At 48.6% G+C, this 19382-nt stretch overlaps 1 protein-coding gene across 1 annotated transcript in view; it reads right to left on the reverse strand.

Annotated features, from left to right (window-relative positions):
* The window catches only part of WDFY4 (WDFY family member 4), a 251632-nt gene that overhangs the window by 14565 nt on the left and 217685 nt on the right, over positions 1-19382 (reverse strand). Inside the window, 7 exon segments of the mRNA XM_043476353.1 lie at positions 1106-1253; positions 3961-4173; positions 5975-6066; positions 8372-8525; positions 16084-16193; positions 17167-17284; positions 19125-19244. Coding sequence (XP_043332288.1) covers positions 1106-1253; positions 3961-4173; positions 5975-6066; positions 8372-8525; positions 16084-16193; positions 17167-17284; positions 19125-19244 — 955 coding nt within the window.

Genomic DNA, 19382 nt, shown 5'->3' on the forward strand with positions numbered 1-19382 from the left:
GGGCCCAGAGATGAGCCATGCACAGCCCACCCAGACTTGGCAAACACCCACCCAGGCAGGAGCCACTCCTTGTCCTGGTACCTCCATCCTGGGCCTCCCTCTAGGGGCCAGGTTACACTCTGGCCCCAAGCTGGGTCCCCGGGCCCTGGGTCTCTCCCCAGACTTAACACATACATGAAGTGTGTGGCCATGCAGGTCTTTAGTGTCTCTTATGGGTTGATACCAGGGGAAGAGGAACCGAGGCTGTCAGGGCAGATGGCTCAAAGCCAGAGGAGCCGGGGGGCCAGGGGCTCTGTCCTTCCTGCACCTTCCAGGCATCAAGTCTAGCAGGGCTGGAGGTGCCAAGGACACTGTTGTTGGATTCAAGAGAAGAAACCCTGACAAACCTGACCTTATACTCCTTGGGACCAGAAAGCTGTTCCAGGTAGACATCCCCAATGCACTGAGGCCCCAGGATGGACTTCATACACACCCAGTCCCTCTAGGAAGCAGGGCTGGGACCTGCACTGGGGCCATCTGCCTCATGCGCATGCCCTTAGCTAGTGGCTGCAGGCCCACCTGCGTGGTCAGGAGCAACAGCGACCGGGACCCAGAGAGGGGGCTGCAATCTTGAGCTATTTCTTCTAATAGTTTCCCTTTTTCTTTATAAATTCTCTGCAGGCCCATCCATCTGGGCATCAACACAGAATTCTTTAATAGCAGCCATCTGAGTATTCCAAAGAGCAAACCCCTTTAGCAGCCTTTCTTACTTTCACTTTTCTGGAGGTGAGGAGGGGTCTGTGTGTGTGTGTGTGTGTGTGTGTGTGTGTGTGTGTGTGTGTGTGTGTATTGATAGATGTGTGTGCACATGAAAGAGAGAGGAGTGTTTGTCTCAACAGACATTCGACCGGTGGGTCTTCAGAAGTCAGGGTATATAACAGAGGTGGCCCCAGACACTTCCAGAGCAGAGGCCTCCCCAGACTCCTGATATGACTGGAGACACAGTTGGGCAGTCAGACCCCAAACCTTTGCCCCAGTCTGCACCCCTGAACCTCCAGAGGAACACCAGTCACTGGAGGGACAACTGCGGGACAGGACACCACACAAAGTAGGACCAGGTGCTCACCTTTGACTGTGACCTGGGAGGGCCTCAGCGACTGCAGGCTGTAGAAAAAGGGCTGCGGGTGCCCAGGCAGGCTGGCTGGTGTGGAGACGTCCTTCCCAGGGGAAGGCTTCCCTGCAGCAGTCCTGGCTGGATGGGGTTTAGTAAAAAGCTGCAGAGGCAAGCAGACAGACACGCACCGTGTCAGTTGTTAGGACAGATGGACAGAAGGGGAGTCATCCTTGGGCAAGTCCCAGCTATACCTCTGCCCTGGGCGCTGCTGGGGCTGAGCTTGCTCCTGACTGAGGTGAGCTGAAACAGAATCATCTGGTTCAACCTTTGGATGTTGCAGGGGAGTGGCCTGGGGCTCAGTCACGGGCAGCTACTTTCTCAAGGCCATGGTGCGGGGCTGGTGGAGAACTCTCTTGGAAGCCAAATCTGTCTTCTTCTCCAAGCTGCTTGAGCAAATGATGAGCCCCCTGAGGAGCCTCTGGTCCCTGGGAGAGCTACCTTTCATGCTACAGCGTCAGAATGACACTTTTTCCTCCCTAGATCACGTCTCTCTTCATTTGTTTGAGCTATTTCTCATATTTTCTCTTTTTCTTTATAAATTCTCTGCAGGCCCATCCATCTGGGCATCAACACAGAATTCTTTAATAGCAACCATTCAAGTATTCTAAAGAACACAGGCAAACCCCATTAGCGGCCTTTCTTATTTTCATTTTTCTTAGATCTCTCAAATTGTCCTTAATGCCAAACTTTTTGCATGATTGGACACAGTCTGAAGTGCAAAGCCAGGCTGCCTGGCAGAATCCTTGGTGCTGGGCTAGAGAATGCAGTTGAGGCCTGCTCCAGCTCTCCACCCTCCCTCCCCGACTGGGCTCGTGCTAGGCTGGTTTCTTTAGCCAGCAGCACAGTGTTCTGCTTCCAGATGGAAATATCCCTGGGCGCCATGACAGGGGGTGGAACTGGCCTTGGCTGAGACTGAGGTGGAGCTCAGCAGGCAGCCCCGGGACCTCAGAGCAGCCTTGGTTACACCCCTTGACCAGATGCTAGACTATCTAGAAGTCGAGTGGGTGATCAATACAAACAGAAATCAGAATGATGACTTTTAAATGAGCATTAAAGAATGTTCTTCACGCACATCAGACTAACGAAAGCTCCACAGGCTGGACCCTTGTAACGGCTTTCGCAGGCACAGCCCCTTGTTGCAACAGTGAATGGTCCCAAAGCATTTAATCTTGTCTTCAAGCTGGGACCACCTGGGGAATTCTAATTCTGATAATTATTTTAGAAATATTTTTTAGAAGCTCATATTGGGTTGGTCAAAAAGATTGTTCGAGTTTTTCCGTAAGACATTATGGAATATAATATCTCCTTACTTAAAATCAGAATTTAAAGAGTGTACATTCCATGATCCTACTGATATTAACATATTTTTGCTTGTGGACTACTACTTCAAATTATTTATTTCTAGTATAATATTTTTAAAATTAAAGAAATGAAACTGTTTAGCTACTCTAGCTTTTTTTCCTGAAATTCTCTCCTTTCTACAAAGCCTTCCTTGGCCAAACCCACATTTGCATATACGTTCCATTCTCCAAGTCACCCTCAGGCCTTTCCACATTCCCCTTACCTAGGAGCTGAGTGAACCTGAGCAAGTCACAGTAAGGCCAGACAGAAGAGATGTTATTAGATGAGCCCATCCAAGCCTCATGGTTACAGATGGGGAAGGTTGTTGCCCAGGATGGTCTCAAGTTGGCTGGGCCTATGTATTCATTTTCTGGTGTGGTTCCTGACTGCTTAGTCCGTGGGGCCATGCTTCTCCCTCCAAATGATTGCGCTTGGGGGAAAAAATCTCTACATCAAATGGAAGCTTGAACATGAACGGGGCTGCTGCTGCTGCTGCTGCTAAGTCGATTCAGTCGTGTCTGACTCTGTGCGACCCCATAGACGGCAGCCCACCAGGCTCCCCCATCCCTGGGATTCTCCAGGCAAGGACACTGGAGTGGGTTGCCATTGCCTTCTCCATGAATGGGGCTGGGATCAGCCAAATAGGCCTCAAGATGTCATTGTGAACGCACAGTCTCACATCTCTATGGGACTGCCCTGATGCAGATAGAGCTGGTGGAGCAAAAGGCCCAGGGACCCTGAGGGCAGAGCTTGGATGCTCTCACAGTGGGGCCAATATAGTGTAGTTTTTGGAGCCGGCCAGATGGGGTAAGGTCTCACTGGTGACACCTGCTAATGGTGCAAGTGTAGGCAAGTTATTTATTTAGCCTCTCTGAGCCTCAGTTTCCTGATCTGTATAATCCCCATACTCAGAACTTAAGAGAGGATTTAATGAGGGAATCACACGAATAACATTTTTTGAACGTTAATCATATTTCAGACACTTTCACGCACTTGGTTAATCTTCACAACAAACCTATATAAAGAATTAAATACTGTGTATTTATCATAGTGTCTGTCACATGGGTCACAGATGGATGCAGCCTTCATCATTGTTAATGATATCATCACCTCCCTTGACGTCAGTGGGTTACGGAGAGTTAAACCTTGATATTAAAGTCCCAGAAGAAGAGGGTGGCAGAGGATGAGATGGTTAGATAGCATCATGGACTCGATGGACATGAACTTAAGCAAATTCCTGGAGATAGTGGAGGACAGGGAAGCCTGGCCTGCTGTAGTCCATGAGCTTGCAAAGAGTCGGACACAACTGAGTGACTGCATGACAACAGCAATTAAAAGCATAGGGAGGTGACTGCAGGCCATTTTATCTCTCCAGTCCTCACCTACTTCTCACTCTCTCTTCCATCCAAGCTCACCCTGCACACACTCTTTTGAGAAAGTAAGACAAAAATCATGGTATGTTGTACCTGTTTGGGCACCTGTCCAAAGTTGCTGACGAACCCCAGGATGGTACTTCTGATGAGGGGGTCGCTGATGCTGCTGAGGTCCATTTTGTCACCATAGAAGTAGGGATGGAAGGTATTAACAGCCTCCACTGCGGCTGACCCCTGCTGCTTGTACCCAAAAATGAGGTCTATCCAGTGGTGCAGGTTGGCACTGACAAAATCACTTTCCAAAGCCTGGAACCAAAACCCAAAGAGCATGAGAAACACAGGGGTCTCATGGACTCGTGGGCCCTCTGCCCAGATCAGGAGGGGGCATGTGGTTCAGGATGCTCTCTCAGCACAGGAAATATAAGCGATGCCTCCCTGGGCTGGATGAGCACTAAGCAGGATGTGCAGTCCCTCTAAGGACCACGCAGTCCTGCCTCAAGCTAGTGGCCCATCCAGTCCATAAAATAACCTTAAGCAAGAGGAAATGTGGGCCAGTGTTTTGATTTCTGGTTCACCATTCGTTTCTGCTGAGTAGAGCCCAAATCCAAAGGTTGGTCTCCAGAACCCAAAGACAGTCATTTGGAATTGGCTGGGCTCCCTGTTGATGCTGACTTGGGAAAGTCAGGTCATCTGGGCTTGGTTAGTTTTCTGATGCATATGACCATAATGCTTTTAAGAAGACCACACGTGGGTAATGCCATAGGAGGTGTGAGGACTGCTGTTACTGAATTTCCAGGGACAAGGATTAACCAGGGAAGAACTCTCTCCTTACCAAAGGAGAAGGACAGAGGAGAAGACACAGCTTTGTTACCAGTTAGGCTTGCCCCCAGGTTTTTTTCCTTTTTTAGGTATAATTTACATATAATAAAATTTTCCATAAATGCGCAACTTAATGTGTCCTGAAAACTGCATTCAGTGACATAATCAACATTATAATCAAGATATAGAATATTCATATCAATTCAAAAAGTTTTCTTCTCCTTGTTTATCTCTTACTTCAGAACTTAGTAATTCCTGATCTGATCTGCTTTCTGTCCCTTTAGTTTACCTTTTCTAACATCTCACAAAAATAGAATCCCATAGTATATATCTTTGGGTTTGGCTTCTTTTGCTTAGGACAATGCTTTTGAGATTCATTCATGTTGCTTCATGTATCCATTATCTGTCCCTTTTTATTGCTAAGTAAGATTTCATCATGTGGGTGTATCATTCGCTTAGCCATTTATGGTTATAGGCATTTGGGTTGTTTTTTGTTTTTGACTAGTATAAATAACACTGATGAATATTTATGTACAAACTCTTCTGTGGTGTTTCCATCTTTCTTGGGTAAATACATACAAATGGAATTGCTGAGCGATATGGTAAATGCATCTTCAACTTTATAAGAAGTTCTTGTTCAAAGTGGTTGTACCATTTTTCCCCACCAGCAATGCATGATGAATTCTTGTTGCTCCACATCTTTGCTTGACTCTTGGATTTTGCAATATTTTTAAATTTAGCCATTGTTGTGACTACGTAGTAGCATCTTATGGTTTAGTGTATGTTTCCCTGATGACTAATGATGTTGAACATATGTTGTCCCCAGATGACCTGTGGCCTGTACCCACATCAGTCTTTCTGAGTCATAAACCAAGTCCTCCCTGGTCCTGGCAAATATTTTGGCCAGTGGGAACCGCTTGAGGCCTCTAGCCCCTCTCTGATCTATACTGGGCAATACAGTCCAGGGCTTGGCCTTGACTGTGGGGTTGGCTAAGGGCACTGACTTGCCCTCCATCTAACAAGAATCTGCATTTGCTCCCCTCATGAGTCCCACAATAAATTGGCACAAGGGCAAAGCCTAATGGAGCTCTTAAAAGAGCCCAGAACCCAAGCTTTTTCTTGCCAACCCAGGGCATGGGGCCCAGTCCCTTTTCTGAGTTCTCTAGACATATTCAGAAGTATTTATCACAGCCCTCCAGTCAGACAGAAAGCCTCTATGGACACTGAGGGCATACCGAGGTCCTCATTCAGGATACCAGGGAGTCTGCCATGACCCCACTCAACTCACTTGTCTGTGCAGGCTGATGAATTTCCGGGGGTCTCCATCAGCCCAGGGAGGGAGTTGAACATCCCCCAGCGTTGTTCCGTCCTGCATGCAGCCTGAATAGGGTGGGAGACAGCAGGTCTTTGGGTAACTGGGAAGCCAAAGTGGTTAGGAGTCAGGGGTGTGTAAACACTGTGCTGTCTGGTACCAGGATTCCTGCATAGACTGCACTGCTTCCTCTCTCCTCTGTTGGAAGTGACCCCACGCTATCTGCCTGAAATACTCCTTCTTGGATTCTAAGCCTTTGGGCCTCCATAAGACCCTCCTCACTTCCAAGCAGTGCCCGTGCATAAAATGGCTGTGTCATCATTGTTGGTAAATTTCCCTCCCCTCACTCTATGCCTTTTCATGGAGGTGCTTTTTTATACAGCGCTAAAACAATAAGATAATAACAGCAACAGTAAAAGCGATTGTATTTTGAGCATCTCACTCTATGCCAGGGCACTGTGCTAGGTGCTTGGCACACATCATCTTATTGACTCTTCATTCAACTCGATAATTTACGCATTTTCTCTCCACTTTTAAAGTGAAGACAGAAGGTTTTCAGAGGGAGCTTCCCCAGACACCAAGAAGAAGAGCCTGGATTCAAGCCCGAGTCTCCGTCCTCCCCATTAGCCACACAGCCTTTAGCAAGTTGCTTAGCCTCTTGGGGAGTCACTTTCCTACCTATTACCTCCTAAGCTGGCATAAGGATCAGAAGAGAAAATACACATAACATGCTTAGAATAGTTCCAGGCATATGATGGCTGCTCAGTAAATACTAGCTATAGCCTTTCTGAAACGCTCCAGGGCCCACAAGTGCAACTGGGGTGAAAGCATCCTTTTCCCCTCTCTCTGGCCTGCAGGGCTGGCTTGGCTTTTCCCCTCATTCAGTCTCAGCTCACACCTGTCACCTCCTCAGGAGGGTCCTTCCTGGAGACCCGAGTCACACATGGCCGCTGGGGCACCTTGAACCATTTTCCTGCCTTCTTTCCTTACAGGACTTCCTCAGCATTGAACAGTGTTTCACTTATTTATCTATTCTTTTCTATCCCTCCCCTGTCCCTGCAAAGAATATTAACACCTTCCAGGTGATCCGCCCCAGGACACCCAACTGAATCCTCAGTGCCTTAAAAAGGGCCTGCATACAGTAGGTGCATAATAGCCACACTTGTTTTCCTGACCTCCCTGCAGATCCCTGGTCCTGGGCTTGAAGGCTCTATCTGCCGCTGAGCACCTCCCCTCCAGCAGAGAACCAGCCTCCACTGCCAAGGAGAACCGGTGCCCTCCCCGCTGTGCCCCCTTCACCCCAGGCCAGTTGGGACCCTCCTCTTGGCTTCATTGGTTCAGACTCACTCCTTTCATGGTCTCATCACAACTTGTAGGAACTACCCTTTATATTTGTCAAGCTCTCATCTAAAACAAGTGAAGCATCTGAGAATGTGAACACTGCCAAGGCCACGAAGTCCCACGAGCTCAGAGTCGATGGGCTGGGCCTGGGGATGCTTTAAATGCCCTGCTGGTGTTCTGTCTGCAGACCACCACTCAGGAGGTGAGTGCCTGAGGCAGCTCTCCTGGGCCTGCCCCTGGTCTGGCTTGAGGTGCAGGCCCATGTGCGCGGTTTAGAGGAAGGAGGCCCCCTGAGGAAGAGGGGCTCCAGAGCACACATGTGCACCGCGCTGGCTCCCAAGGGCCTCCTCAGAGTGGGTGATTCACCCCTCACCTCTGGGTGGGGAGGACCATGCCCTTCAGGGGGTTCTGACCACATCCCCTCCACAAGTCACCCTGAGGTTCACAGTGGAGGCTCCCAAAGTACGTGTAGCTGCCAGGGCCTGCCTGCTGTGGCTTCCTGAAATTTATGTCCTTCCCCTAAAGCAGTGGTTGAGAGAGCATGGCTCACTCTGCTGTAGGGTCTGGAGGGGAGGAAAGAGAAGGAGCCACCAAGGTGCCCGTGGGCACCCCAGCAGCCCGTGCTGGGAGATGCAGCACATCTGGGTCCTGCTCACGGGTTAACCCCCTTGTGGGACTTGTGGGAAAATGGGGCAGAGAAGGGCCGGGCTTGCCTGAGGCATTCAGCAGGGCAGTGCCAGGCCTGGCTGTCAGCAGGGGCTCCTGCTCTCTAGCTGCCATCTTGCTGCAGACTGGGGCCTTGGGGACTCTCGGCGGGCGGTCCTGGGTAGAACTGTGGTTGGTGGTCTGCACCCTGGGGCTAGGTACTTCCTTGGCTCCTACCTCTTCATCAAGTGACACCACCCAGCGGAGGCCTCGCTCTCATCTGCCCACCAGACTGGTCTGGTGTGGGCCTGTGTGTGGGGTCGCTTAGCAAAGATACTGATGTCATGACCCACAAGCTGTCCGGCCCCGGAGCCTTGCTCCGCTCACCGAACTCCAGGGCGTTGCAGTTGGTCAGGAACTCAGGCAGGTAGAAGAACTCCGGGGTCAGCTCTCTGACATCACTCATGTTCTCTCTGGAGGCCGATTCCCACGCGTTCTTCACACTGTGGAACATTCTATCTGCCACATCGAAGCTTCCGCCCTAAGCAGAAAAGGGGTGATATGATCAACTGTGTGGTGATAACTTGGGGTGCACAGACGTCACTAGAGTGGGCCCTCTTCATCCACTCTGTCCCCGAGACATGGGTTTCGCCTTTAGGCCCTTTCATTCACTCCCCCACACATGTGCACACATCAGGCCACACACGTGGGCAATTGTTTCTTCAAGCATCTAATCACCTTGACCATTCACTGGAACCCTGCACCAGAGCTTCCACGGAGGATGCATGGTCTACTGTGATTAAGGGAGCAATGTTTCCCTGGTTTAGAAATTGGGGTTCAGATCAGAGACAGGAAAACCACAGTCATTCGTCTGACCACTTGACACACTCACTGAGGGTTAGCTCTGAGTCAAAGTACAAGGAGTGGGTCAGACAGTCTATGTGCGGGAAAGTTTCCTGGAGAAGTCAACCCCTGGTGAGACGGCAAGCCTGGTGATGGAGAAAACAGTGATGTTCTGAGCTGAGGGCAAGGCCTGGAAAGCAGGTCAGGTAGGGCCCTGGTGATGTGTAACACAGCAGCCTTGACAAGAGGGGACTGATCTGAGGATGGAGTGCTGGAAGCATATGGTGCTGCATGAGGGTCAACCTTGTTTCCAAGGCCCATTGCCACAGATGGGTCCACGCAGTCCTGAGATCGGCAGCTGAGCCAAGCTCAAATTCCTTCCTTGGAGTCTCTGTGCCTCTCACGTGAATTGTCATATCGCTTCAGTTGACACTACCCTCATTCAGCATGTGATCTTGGGGTTCGGGAGGAGACAGAGATGTCCCAGTTGGACGACTGAAGACGCTGTGGGCAGAGGGGCTTCAAGAGAGAGTTTCTGAAGCTGGGATTTGGGTCTGTTGGCTTAAGTTTAGGGATGCCCAAGGGACAACTCCTCTCTGGGATTCAGTAATTCACTTGTCCCCATTGTAACTGGGCCTTTTTTGTTCCGCCAGAACTAGCCTTTCTTTTGCCAACCTCTGCAGAGGGCACATGTGGCCCAAAGAACAAAGGGATAGAACTCAAATTGCTAGTGCCCTCCGCTGCTCCATCAGCTCCCTTCTCTCTTCAGGGACTGAGGTTTCCCATCATCAGCGGCAGACGAAGTGTAAAGAAAACGCTAGCATTCTCTGCACAGGGTCGAGGACACCAAGAAACCCAGTGGGGTTTCAGCCAAACACAGTATTTGGGCAGCTGAAAGATGTGGCTTTTCTCCAAGATTGTTTTGTTCTTGGTTTTAAGCAATTAGGCAAGGGCTTCCCAGGTGGCTCATTGGTAAAGAACCCGCCTGCCAATGCAGGAGATGCAGGTTCGATCCCTGGGTCAGGAAGATTCCTTGGACAAGGAAATGGCAAGCCACTTCAGTATTCTTGCCTAGGAAATTCCATGATCAGAGGAGCCTGGCGGGCTGCAGTCCACAGGGTCACAAAAGAGTCGGACAGGTTGTTTAGTGACTAAACAACGGCAAAATTAGGGGACGAAGCCCACTCTCAGATTCAAACTGAAATGGAAACAAAATGGTGGAGGGGGTGTTTCTAAATAAATCTGCCCCTAACAAGTGACTCATTGAAATGTATTAAGAGCTTTGTGTATTTAATCTGCAGCCAGAGCCTTGCATCGGAGGGAGATGGATGCTGCCTCGTCGTTCCGCTTTCCTTTTGCAGCTTTTATGAGTGCTGATGGTAATCTCCTGAGAAACAATATGATTTGGTAATAAAAAGATTACCTGTATTAAATAAAAATAATATATACATGGGAAATATTGTTAGTGCTACAAATCTGGTTAAAGATATTACCACAAAGAAAAATGTTATTTTTTTCACAGCTGTCTAATGCATTTTAGCAAAAGCAATATCTTTAAAACTTAAGCCTGTATTATTTATAAAGGAAGCAATAACTGATTTTCCTATTTCCTATATTAATAAATGTATTTGCATACATTTGTTTCAAAATTAATGGGTTTGCTCACTTTTGCGATACAAAAGAAACGCCGAATTCCCTGGAAGGAAAAGTGGAGCTGCTTTGTAACTCACATGAGTTACAAAGTCTGTGGGTTGACACAGACTCTGGTGGCTGCCAGCAAGGAGTCCCATCAGGACTTCAGTCTCAGGAAGGGAAGGAAGGAGATAACGAAGAGAAGTCAGAAGGAGGAAAGGAGAGAAGTAAGGCAGAGAAGCACAGTCAAGGTTTACAGAGAGTCCCCATAAGGAAAGTCCAAAACATAATCAAGCAACAATCAGATTGGGTCCAGAGATTGGATGGAAACAGGGTGGTCAGAGAGAATTTCTGGGCCCAGACATGCTCCTAAATCTATCCTGCAGATATTTCTGAATATTAAGATTAATGAATCCTCCAAGTATCCAAACAGACCAAAAAAATTAATAGCAAGGTTACTCTTATCAACAGAGGAGCTACTTCTTATTGGCAGAAGATTTCCCAGGTGACATTAAAGCCAAAAGACAAGGCAACTAAGTCCGTAGGTTTCTGAGGCAAAAGCTTACAGTCTATGCCCAGCCAACATCATTCATATGTAAAGACACCAGAAGAATATTTCCAACGTTGAAGGGGTCAGAAATAATACAATCCTAAGTATCTGTCTCAATTAAAATGCTTTAAGAGGTGCTCAATTTTACTAAGAGATGAATCAAAGGAGATCAGTCTTGGGTGTTCATTGGAAGGACTGATGTTGAAGCTGAAACTCCAGTACTTTGGCTAGCTGATGCGAAGAGCTGATTCATTGGAAAAGACTCTGATGCTGGGAAAGATTGAGGGCAGGAGGAGAAGGGGACGACAGAGGATGAGATGGCTGGATGGCATCACTGACTCAATAGACATGGGTTTGGGTGGATTCCCAGAGTTGGTGATGGATAGGGAGGCCTGGCATGCTGCGGTTCATGGGGTCGCAAAGAGTCAGACACGACTGAGCAATTGAACTGAACTGAACTGAATGCAGGAAGAAGTGACTGACAAGTTCCACTTTGCACTGTTGCTGAATATTTGACAGGAGTTAAAATCAGAGTAAGGTTCATGATTACAGTGCATTGGTTAAAACTGCAAACACCTTGAAAGGAGTTTTTGTATTGAAGGAGCTATTCCTTTTGTATGAGGACACGGAATCTATGTGCACCTGTGTCCCTGGATAGGCATTTCAAGGGTAATAACAATTACACCTTTATTATGGACACAACTCCACGAGGGGCTGGCATTCACAGAGCCCCCAGGTGAAAGGCCTGTGCCCAGTGCTGCCCAGAGCCCTCGGTCCTCTCTGCAGTTGGCATATGTCTTACACAAAAGCAGTCGCCTCGCCTCAGGTGGTTCAGAAAATTCTTCCCCACTGCTGGTAACAGCTGACTTCACATGGGCTGTGACTTAATTAACACAGCACTTGATTTCAGTTTCTTATTAAATGCAGCAGTGGCAGTGGAGGTGGCACTGTGCCCTTGCTGGGGCGCTGGCTGCCTTGCTCTGCCCCGCCCAGACTGGATCTCCCAGCTCAGGCCTGAGAGCAGCCCGTACTCTTGCCAGGGTGGAAATGGGGGCCTGTGCTGTGGCCCCAGCCTGGTGTGGCCTCCTGGTTGCTCAACTGTCTGAAGGCTCACAGACACTGGCTCCCTGCAGGCAAGGTTCCCAAGATCACAGCATCCAGGGAAGCAAGCTCGGTAGACAGCAGCCTCACACCCCAGGGAGTGGGGATAAGTACATCACTAGCGGGAGCCTGAGTCACACGGCTTGCATGTGCACCCACCCAGGTCACAGTGTTCATGTACTGTATTTTCTGGATTATAAGAGGTTATCGTTGGGGAAACAGTGGAAACAGTGGCTGACTTTATTTTTTGGGACTCCAAAATCACTGCAGATGGTGACTGCAGCCATGATGTTAAAAGACACTTACTCCTTGGAAGGAAAGTTATGACCAACCTAGACAGCATATTAAAAAGCAGAGACATTGCTTTGCTAACAAAGGTCCATCTTGTCAAGGCTACGGATGTGAGAGTTGGACTATAAAGAAAGCTGAGCACTGAAGAATTGATGTTTTTGAACTGTTGTGTTGGAGAAGACTCTTGAGAGTCCCTTGGACTGCAAGGAGATCCAACCAGTCCATCCTAAAGGAGATCTGTCCTAAGTGTTTATTGGAAGGACTGATGCTGAAGCTGAAACTCCAATACTTTGGCCACCGGATGCAAAGAGCTGACTCATTTGAAAAGACCCTGATGCTGGGTAAGATTGAAGGCAGGAGGAGAAGGGGACGACAGAGGATGAGATGGTTAGATGGCATCACTGACTCAATGGAGATGAGTTTGAGTAGACTCTGGGAGTTGGTGATGGACAGGGAGGCCTGGTGTGCTGTGGTCCATGGGGTCGTAAAGAGTCGGACACGACTGAGCAACTGAACTGAACTGAACTGATCATTGTAATAACAGGTTTGAGGCAGAAAAGCAAACACAGCAACAGTAGAGGTAGACATCAATTCTAAGACCAGCCTAATAAAGTTTAATAAGACTTGATAAGATTTAAATGTGAAAAGAATAAAAGAAACCTTATTCTTAGGATCAGAATATGCCACACTGCCATTCTTAAGCTGTCCACACCCCTCTGCACAGTGCCCAGTGGGCAGGCTACAGCCCAAAGAATGCTGTACCTGTTTTCCATCAGACCACAGGGGGAGTGCATAGGCACCCCGTCTCCACACCAAAGCCATTCTGGCCCAGCCATGGATCAAGTGCGTCCCTGTGGTTCAGTCACGTAATAGCTCAGAGGCAGACTTTGTTTCATCCAGAACAAGAGTGTGCACTTTCTTCTGCTGACTCCTGCATGTGTTCCTGCTCTGGAGATACTGGACATACTCATGTCCCTGCTCTCCAGATGAGTGAGAAAGGCTTCGTTGCCTGGATTCTGCACCTCTCCACCTTTCTTCCACTTTTCCACTCTGAGATCCATGCTGGGGATGGAGGCTAGAAGTCTCAGGCTGCTGAGAATGTAGGGAGGCTCCTTTCCTTGTCACCACACAGAGGTGGAGCAAAAGTCTTTTAAGAAGAAACAAGTCTGTCCCCAGGAGGCAGAGTGGAATGGAGGGAGAAGCCTGACTCCAGGAAGATACGAGATAGTTCCTAAGGAAGTCTGTGCAGGCCCCAGGACTCCCAGATGGGAGCCACACACATTCCCCTCAGATGTAGCTGTTGTATTCATTCCCTAGAGATTACAGTTTCTTTTTTATGATAAGGGAAAAGCAGAGTCAGTTGGTTCTTTGGCTGGTTCCAAGGCCTGGACTGGTTGTGACCTACTAGAAGAGGCAGTTCAAAGTCAGGAGGAGAAACCAATTCAGAAGCATCATGGAGATTTCAACTGGGATGAGCCAATGTGTCCCAGAGAGAGTTGAACCCAGAAAAACCAGGAGTCACATCAGACGTCAGCACTGGAGTCAAAAGAACTCAAGCTAATATGATTGCGTTGGTGCCATGTGAAAGCAAATGAAATTGCACTGGTTTAGACCATCTCAAACCAGTTTGGGCTGGTCGCCATTGGACCAAACTGGCTAGAATAAGCTCAGACCCATGTGACTAGCTTCAAAATGGCTTTAACCCAATAGGTTGGCAGCACACCTGTTTCATCTGGCTCACACCATTTGGAATACTTTGACACAGTCCAGGCTGTCTTGAATTAGCTTAAACCAGAGCGGGGCAGCTTGCACCAGTTCAGGCTGGCTCAGATGAGATCTGGTTGACGGCGGGAGGGAGACAGGAACAAGGATGATTGATCCCCTTCATGGCATCAGCCCTGAGCTAGGGGCTTTACCCACATTTCCTCCTTTAGTCTCAATGGCTCAGTGAGATGTGCATAATTAATCCTCATTTCCAGAGTAAAATAACATGCAGAAATAAAATAAAATAACTGTGGGATGTAAATCTCACAGCTCGATGTTTCTATTTCAGTTTGCCTCGTCTCTCTGTGAGCTGACCGTTTGTAACAGGTAGAGATGGGGCTGTATACTTGGTGAGACTGAAGGGGTGAGGGGAAACTTCTGAAGCACCTAGAGCTCCCTGGGTGGAAAATCGTCATGGGAGGCAGGGCCATCACGGTCAGCGGGCTCATCACTCCACGTGGATTGATGATGAGCAGCTGGATGGGATTCCTGGCATGGGGAATAAATAGCTCAGGGGCCATTTGTTCTCCAAACCAAACTTACTTAAAATGCTTGTTGCCTGAGAAAGGCTCAGGGGAAGCACGCTTGTTATTTTTGAGTTAATTTCCAGGGAGGTGGGTTATATAACGTCTAGACAATCCATGCCTTCAAGGAGAGAGGGGACTGTGCCAAGAAACAGAAGACAGGAGGGGTCTGCTGCTGGTTGGGGAGAAAGCCTTGACCTTGCCTATTTGTTCCTACCCAGGGCCCAGATGATGGCTTTAGGGCTGACCCAGAGTGGCCTTTTGTCTTGGGGTCAAGGTCATCTGAGTAACTTTAAGGAGTGAACTTGCTGGTGAAGTCAGACTACACAATTCCTGGGACACTCATGCTTTTTCTTTGGTGAAGCTTGGCTGTCAGAGTGAGTCCCTGAAAGTTCAGCAGCCTGTTACCCTCCATGGCCATGTCTTCCTCTGTGTAGGACCCTTAAAAGGCCTCGATCAAGAGAGACCCTAAGCTTGGATGCTGTGCTGTGTTCTCTTTGGAATTGGCCGAGCCAGCTACCTGCAACTGGGATACCCATGGCTCTCCCCAGTCAACCCTTGTGCCCCTGGATAACCTTAATTCAAGATCCCGGTGGTAGAGTTAGAGGGAAAGAGAGAGAAAAACATACCAGCCTCCCATGAGGCACTTTGTTCCAGCTGTTCCATGTGTCTTGACACTAGCATTCACTCAAGGTCAGACTGGCCTGCTTCCAGCCTGTATTGGACTGCCAGGTAAAATATAGGATGTCCAGCTAAATTTAAATCTCAGATAAACAGCCAATAATTTTTTAGTATAAACCATTGTTTATCTGAAATTCAAATTTACCTGGGCATCCTGTATTTTTATTTGTGAAATCTGGCAACCCTAAGCTGGCATGATGTTCTGTTAATTTATGAGTAGGCAACTTGGTGAGTTTCCTTCTCCAGTTTAGCTGTTCATTTCAGTATTAAAAATAATTTGTTTGTCCTTTTAAGCCTTCAAACTTGTACTTAGCATGTTTTTATGCATTCTGACATCACAAGTGATATTCTTTTTATACTTCCTTTTTTGTGTTTATTTTTCTAGCCTTTGACTGCCTACCTTACCTGCAAGGAAGTCTTCAAGCTTCCTGTTTCTCCTTTCCCACTAAAACCTATTTATGTTGAGTATGTTCCCCCCATAGCTCATTCCTTATTTTTCAGTTTTTTTGGTGAGACTGTTGGGTAGACATGGTGGTGTGTCTGTGAAGAGTAGCTTGCCTCAGCTGGATGGTCCAGAGTCCTGGAACCAGCGGCAAGTGAGAATCATGGGCTCAAGGCTGGATTTCTAGCAGGGGGGTCCCTGCCTCATCCAAGCCTAGCTCTTAGTCTGCAAGAGCTAGCTGTGTGTGTGTGTAGGGGAGCAGGGCGCTCACCTGCAGAGAGCAGAAGGCCTGGGTGAAGGGCGGCATCCGGACCAGATAGGAGGCGACAATGATGGCTGAGGAATAGTGAGTGCAGTAGTGGCACTGGACGGTCATGTCTCCTGCAATGAAAGCACGTGGCTGGGCTGCATCCCCGCCTGTGGCCTGCCCACCCCTCCCATCTCCCCCAACAAGCTTGAGTATCAGTCCTGCACATCGCGGGGGTCCTGGGGGGTGGGCAGGGGCCTTCAGGGCAGTGTGGGATGCAGAACCTCAGCCTGCTGAGAACCTGCTCACCAAAGGCAGGGCTTCGGGGCTGAGTGAGCCTTCTGAAACGGGCTGCCTCCGGCACATGAGGTAATCATTTATGGCTCACGGATAGATGTTCCTTATTTTAGTAGTTTCATGTTTTATTTCAAAGTGTTTGAGAAAACCAGTATAGCTGGCATCAAATATATGACAGAAAATTTTCTCTTTAAAATACATCCATTGAAGTGTAAAAGGTGAACAGATCTAAAGAAAAACAGTAAGGCGCTAAGAGTGCAGCTGGCCTGTGAAGGGAGTAAAATTGTAAAGGGAATGTGGGAATGAACAGGATTTGGGAACTAGGCTCTAGAACCAGATGGATACAGGCTCCGCAATTTAGAGGCTATGACCTTGAGTGAATTGCTTGAAGTCTGAGTTCCAATTTCCTTCTCTTTAAAATGGACCATTGTATGTATGAATGCAGGCTGGTCTGTACACAGAAAGGGCTGAACGGATGTCATTTCCCTGCCCCTGGGAATGGAGGTGTTTAAGCACTTTGGCAGCACAGTTCTCAGTCCTGATTTCCTGTTGGAATCACCTGGAGTGCACCCCATCACAGACTTATTTAAATCATGATTTCCAGGGGTGGGACCCAGACATTAACATTTTTAACGAGTTTCTCGAGTGATTCTCACAGGCAACCAGGGTGCAGACTGCTGGATTTGGGAGTTCTCTATCCTAATGTAATTTGTTTGTAGGCTAGATGACACCTAAATCATTATCAGCTCTCACTTCAAGGCATTCAGATAAAGAGCATTGTAGAAAAAAATCAAGCTGGGATCTACTCACCTTCAGTCTTCTCAACCTCTTTAAACCTCTGGATGAATTTCAGCTTCCTTTCCTTGGTCTGAGCTCCCATGGGCTTAGAAAGATCACGGAAAGTCTTGGGATTCATCAGGTTCAATGTCTAGAAGGTAAATGTGCAACTGGCGTTAACTCCCCTGGACCCTCTTGTGCCCCCGCGAGACTGCAAGAGCCACGGTCTTTAGTTTTATGGTTCTCTTTATCGGTTTATTGTCGTTCGCTCTGACCCCCCTCCTCTGGTGATTAGCAGGCCTGGTAGGGTTTTACGGCCCCACAGCCAGTGATCCACAAAGACTTAATAGGGGAGAGATGGGAAATGAGAGGAGGGGAAGATTGATTTCACACTGAACTCTTCCAAGTTGACCCAAATCAGAACATCGCCACCAGTTACCCAAGAGACTTTCAAAAGAATTCCTGTTGTCAATGGATACTTGGCTTCTGCCCTCGCTGAGCAGTTTGCGGTTCAGGGTTCTTGCTTAGACTCAAACTGATTTTGTAGGCAGTCAGAAGTCGTCTGTTTGGGGAGGAAATGAGAGCAACGGCCTCGTGTTTTGGGAGGCACCTCCCTTCTGGGGTGGTGAAAGCAGTCCTGGCGTCCCCTTCCCCTGCCCTTGGAATACACAACAGTAGCACCATGAAGAGTTTTCAGGGCTGGGTGTCCTCTGAGTTTGCATGTCTTTATAGAAGGAGGTGTTTCTTTACACGCCTCTTCCTTTCCACCTGTAGCGAATCATCAGTTTTCCTGGGGAGGCAGGGCCTGCCACCATGGCTGGTGAGAAAAGGGAGCAGGACTGAAGCTCCTGAGACCCCTTGAGAGACAGCAGCATGGAAACCCGCTCAGCTATAGCTGATGCTGTAGCCACATCTCCAAATTCTCCAAAAGATATTGGAATACCAGCTTTTTAGAAGAAATCTCCCAATTTTTAAACACTGATAAGAAATTAAACTTTAATACAGGATATGGGCTAATCAAAATGGGCTGGGGACCCACCTATTTGTAATATGTGAGTTGAAGCTAGGATTGGCAAGTTTCCTTTCTGAAACACCTTGGCCCCAGATGATCGAGCAATGAGAAGCAATGTATGGCTTGTGAGAAAAGGTTTGCTGTGTTGTGTCTCAAATTGGGATGGGAGCTCACAAAAGACTGAGGCCCCTTTCCCAAATTCTGGGGGTGAGCTCTCTAAACAGCTTGAGGCAGCACTGGCCAGGGCTTATCTGTAGTGTACCCAGACACCTCCGGTCATTTACATACACAGCCCCACAAGTCTCCTGATGGCCAGAGCCCAGGCAATCAGGACACTGCTCCGTAGCCTGGTTGTCCCCCAGTGACATCCCCTTGGCCAAACTTGTCACTTTTCTGCTCCTCACTCCTCTGCCTGCTGAGGTCCAGGGACAGAGGGCAAAAGAGCGATGACCCAGTCTTATCATCAGCCTCCATTAGGGCTACATGTCTCGGTCCAGATCTAGAGTGATATCATCACCTCCACATATCATCATCTCAGTTACTGAAGTCAGGTTGCAGGGGAGGGGTCTGTTCTCACTGTGTCTCTGTGTCTCTTGCTCTCTCCTTCTCTCTCTCCCCCTCCCTCCCTCTCCCTCTCTACATGTTGGTTCTAGGAACACATCTTATGGCCCTCTTCACTTGACGGACCAGTGTTGGCCCATGGCAGTATCTCAGCAGATGGGTATCTCTTGCCTTCATGGTAGCAGTGAGCCAAGAAACCCTCTGAGGCACATGTCAGCTACTGTCCTAGTCATGTGGGGCTGGGACAGGGACCCAGGCACCCAGACTCCAAAGGCCAGGTGAGGGGCCAAGCCTGGAGCAGCCCTCAGGCCCAGGTGGACTGAGCCCGTCGCAGAGGCTCTGCATGACTGCAGGTGCTCTGGTCATCAGGGTCAAAAAAGTCACAGGACACCTGCATACCAACCACGTGAACACCTACCTGTGAGGTGTAGTCGGCCAGGACCCAGGGGAACACTGGATACTGCATGTAGTCATTGTAGGTCCTCCCAGCCAGGGTGTTGAGGTACATGAGATACTCGAAGTTGCTGATGTCTCTTTTCTGCCAGAAGAGACAAAGTGGGGATAAACCCAACAGGTTTCCTCGTGAGAACCACAGGGGTCTAACTCCCAGACCTGTGCAGGAGGCCCTAGCTGTGTAGGTGGGAACCTTGTGCCTGGAGCTGGGGCAACTCGGGGA

The sequence above is a fragment of the Cervus canadensis genome, chromosome 8, assembly GCF_019320065.1.
Source record: "Cervus canadensis isolate Bull #8, Minnesota chromosome 8, ASM1932006v1, whole genome shotgun sequence".
NCBI classification, from domain to species: Eukaryota; Metazoa; Chordata; class Mammalia; order Artiodactyla; family Cervidae; genus Cervus; species Cervus canadensis.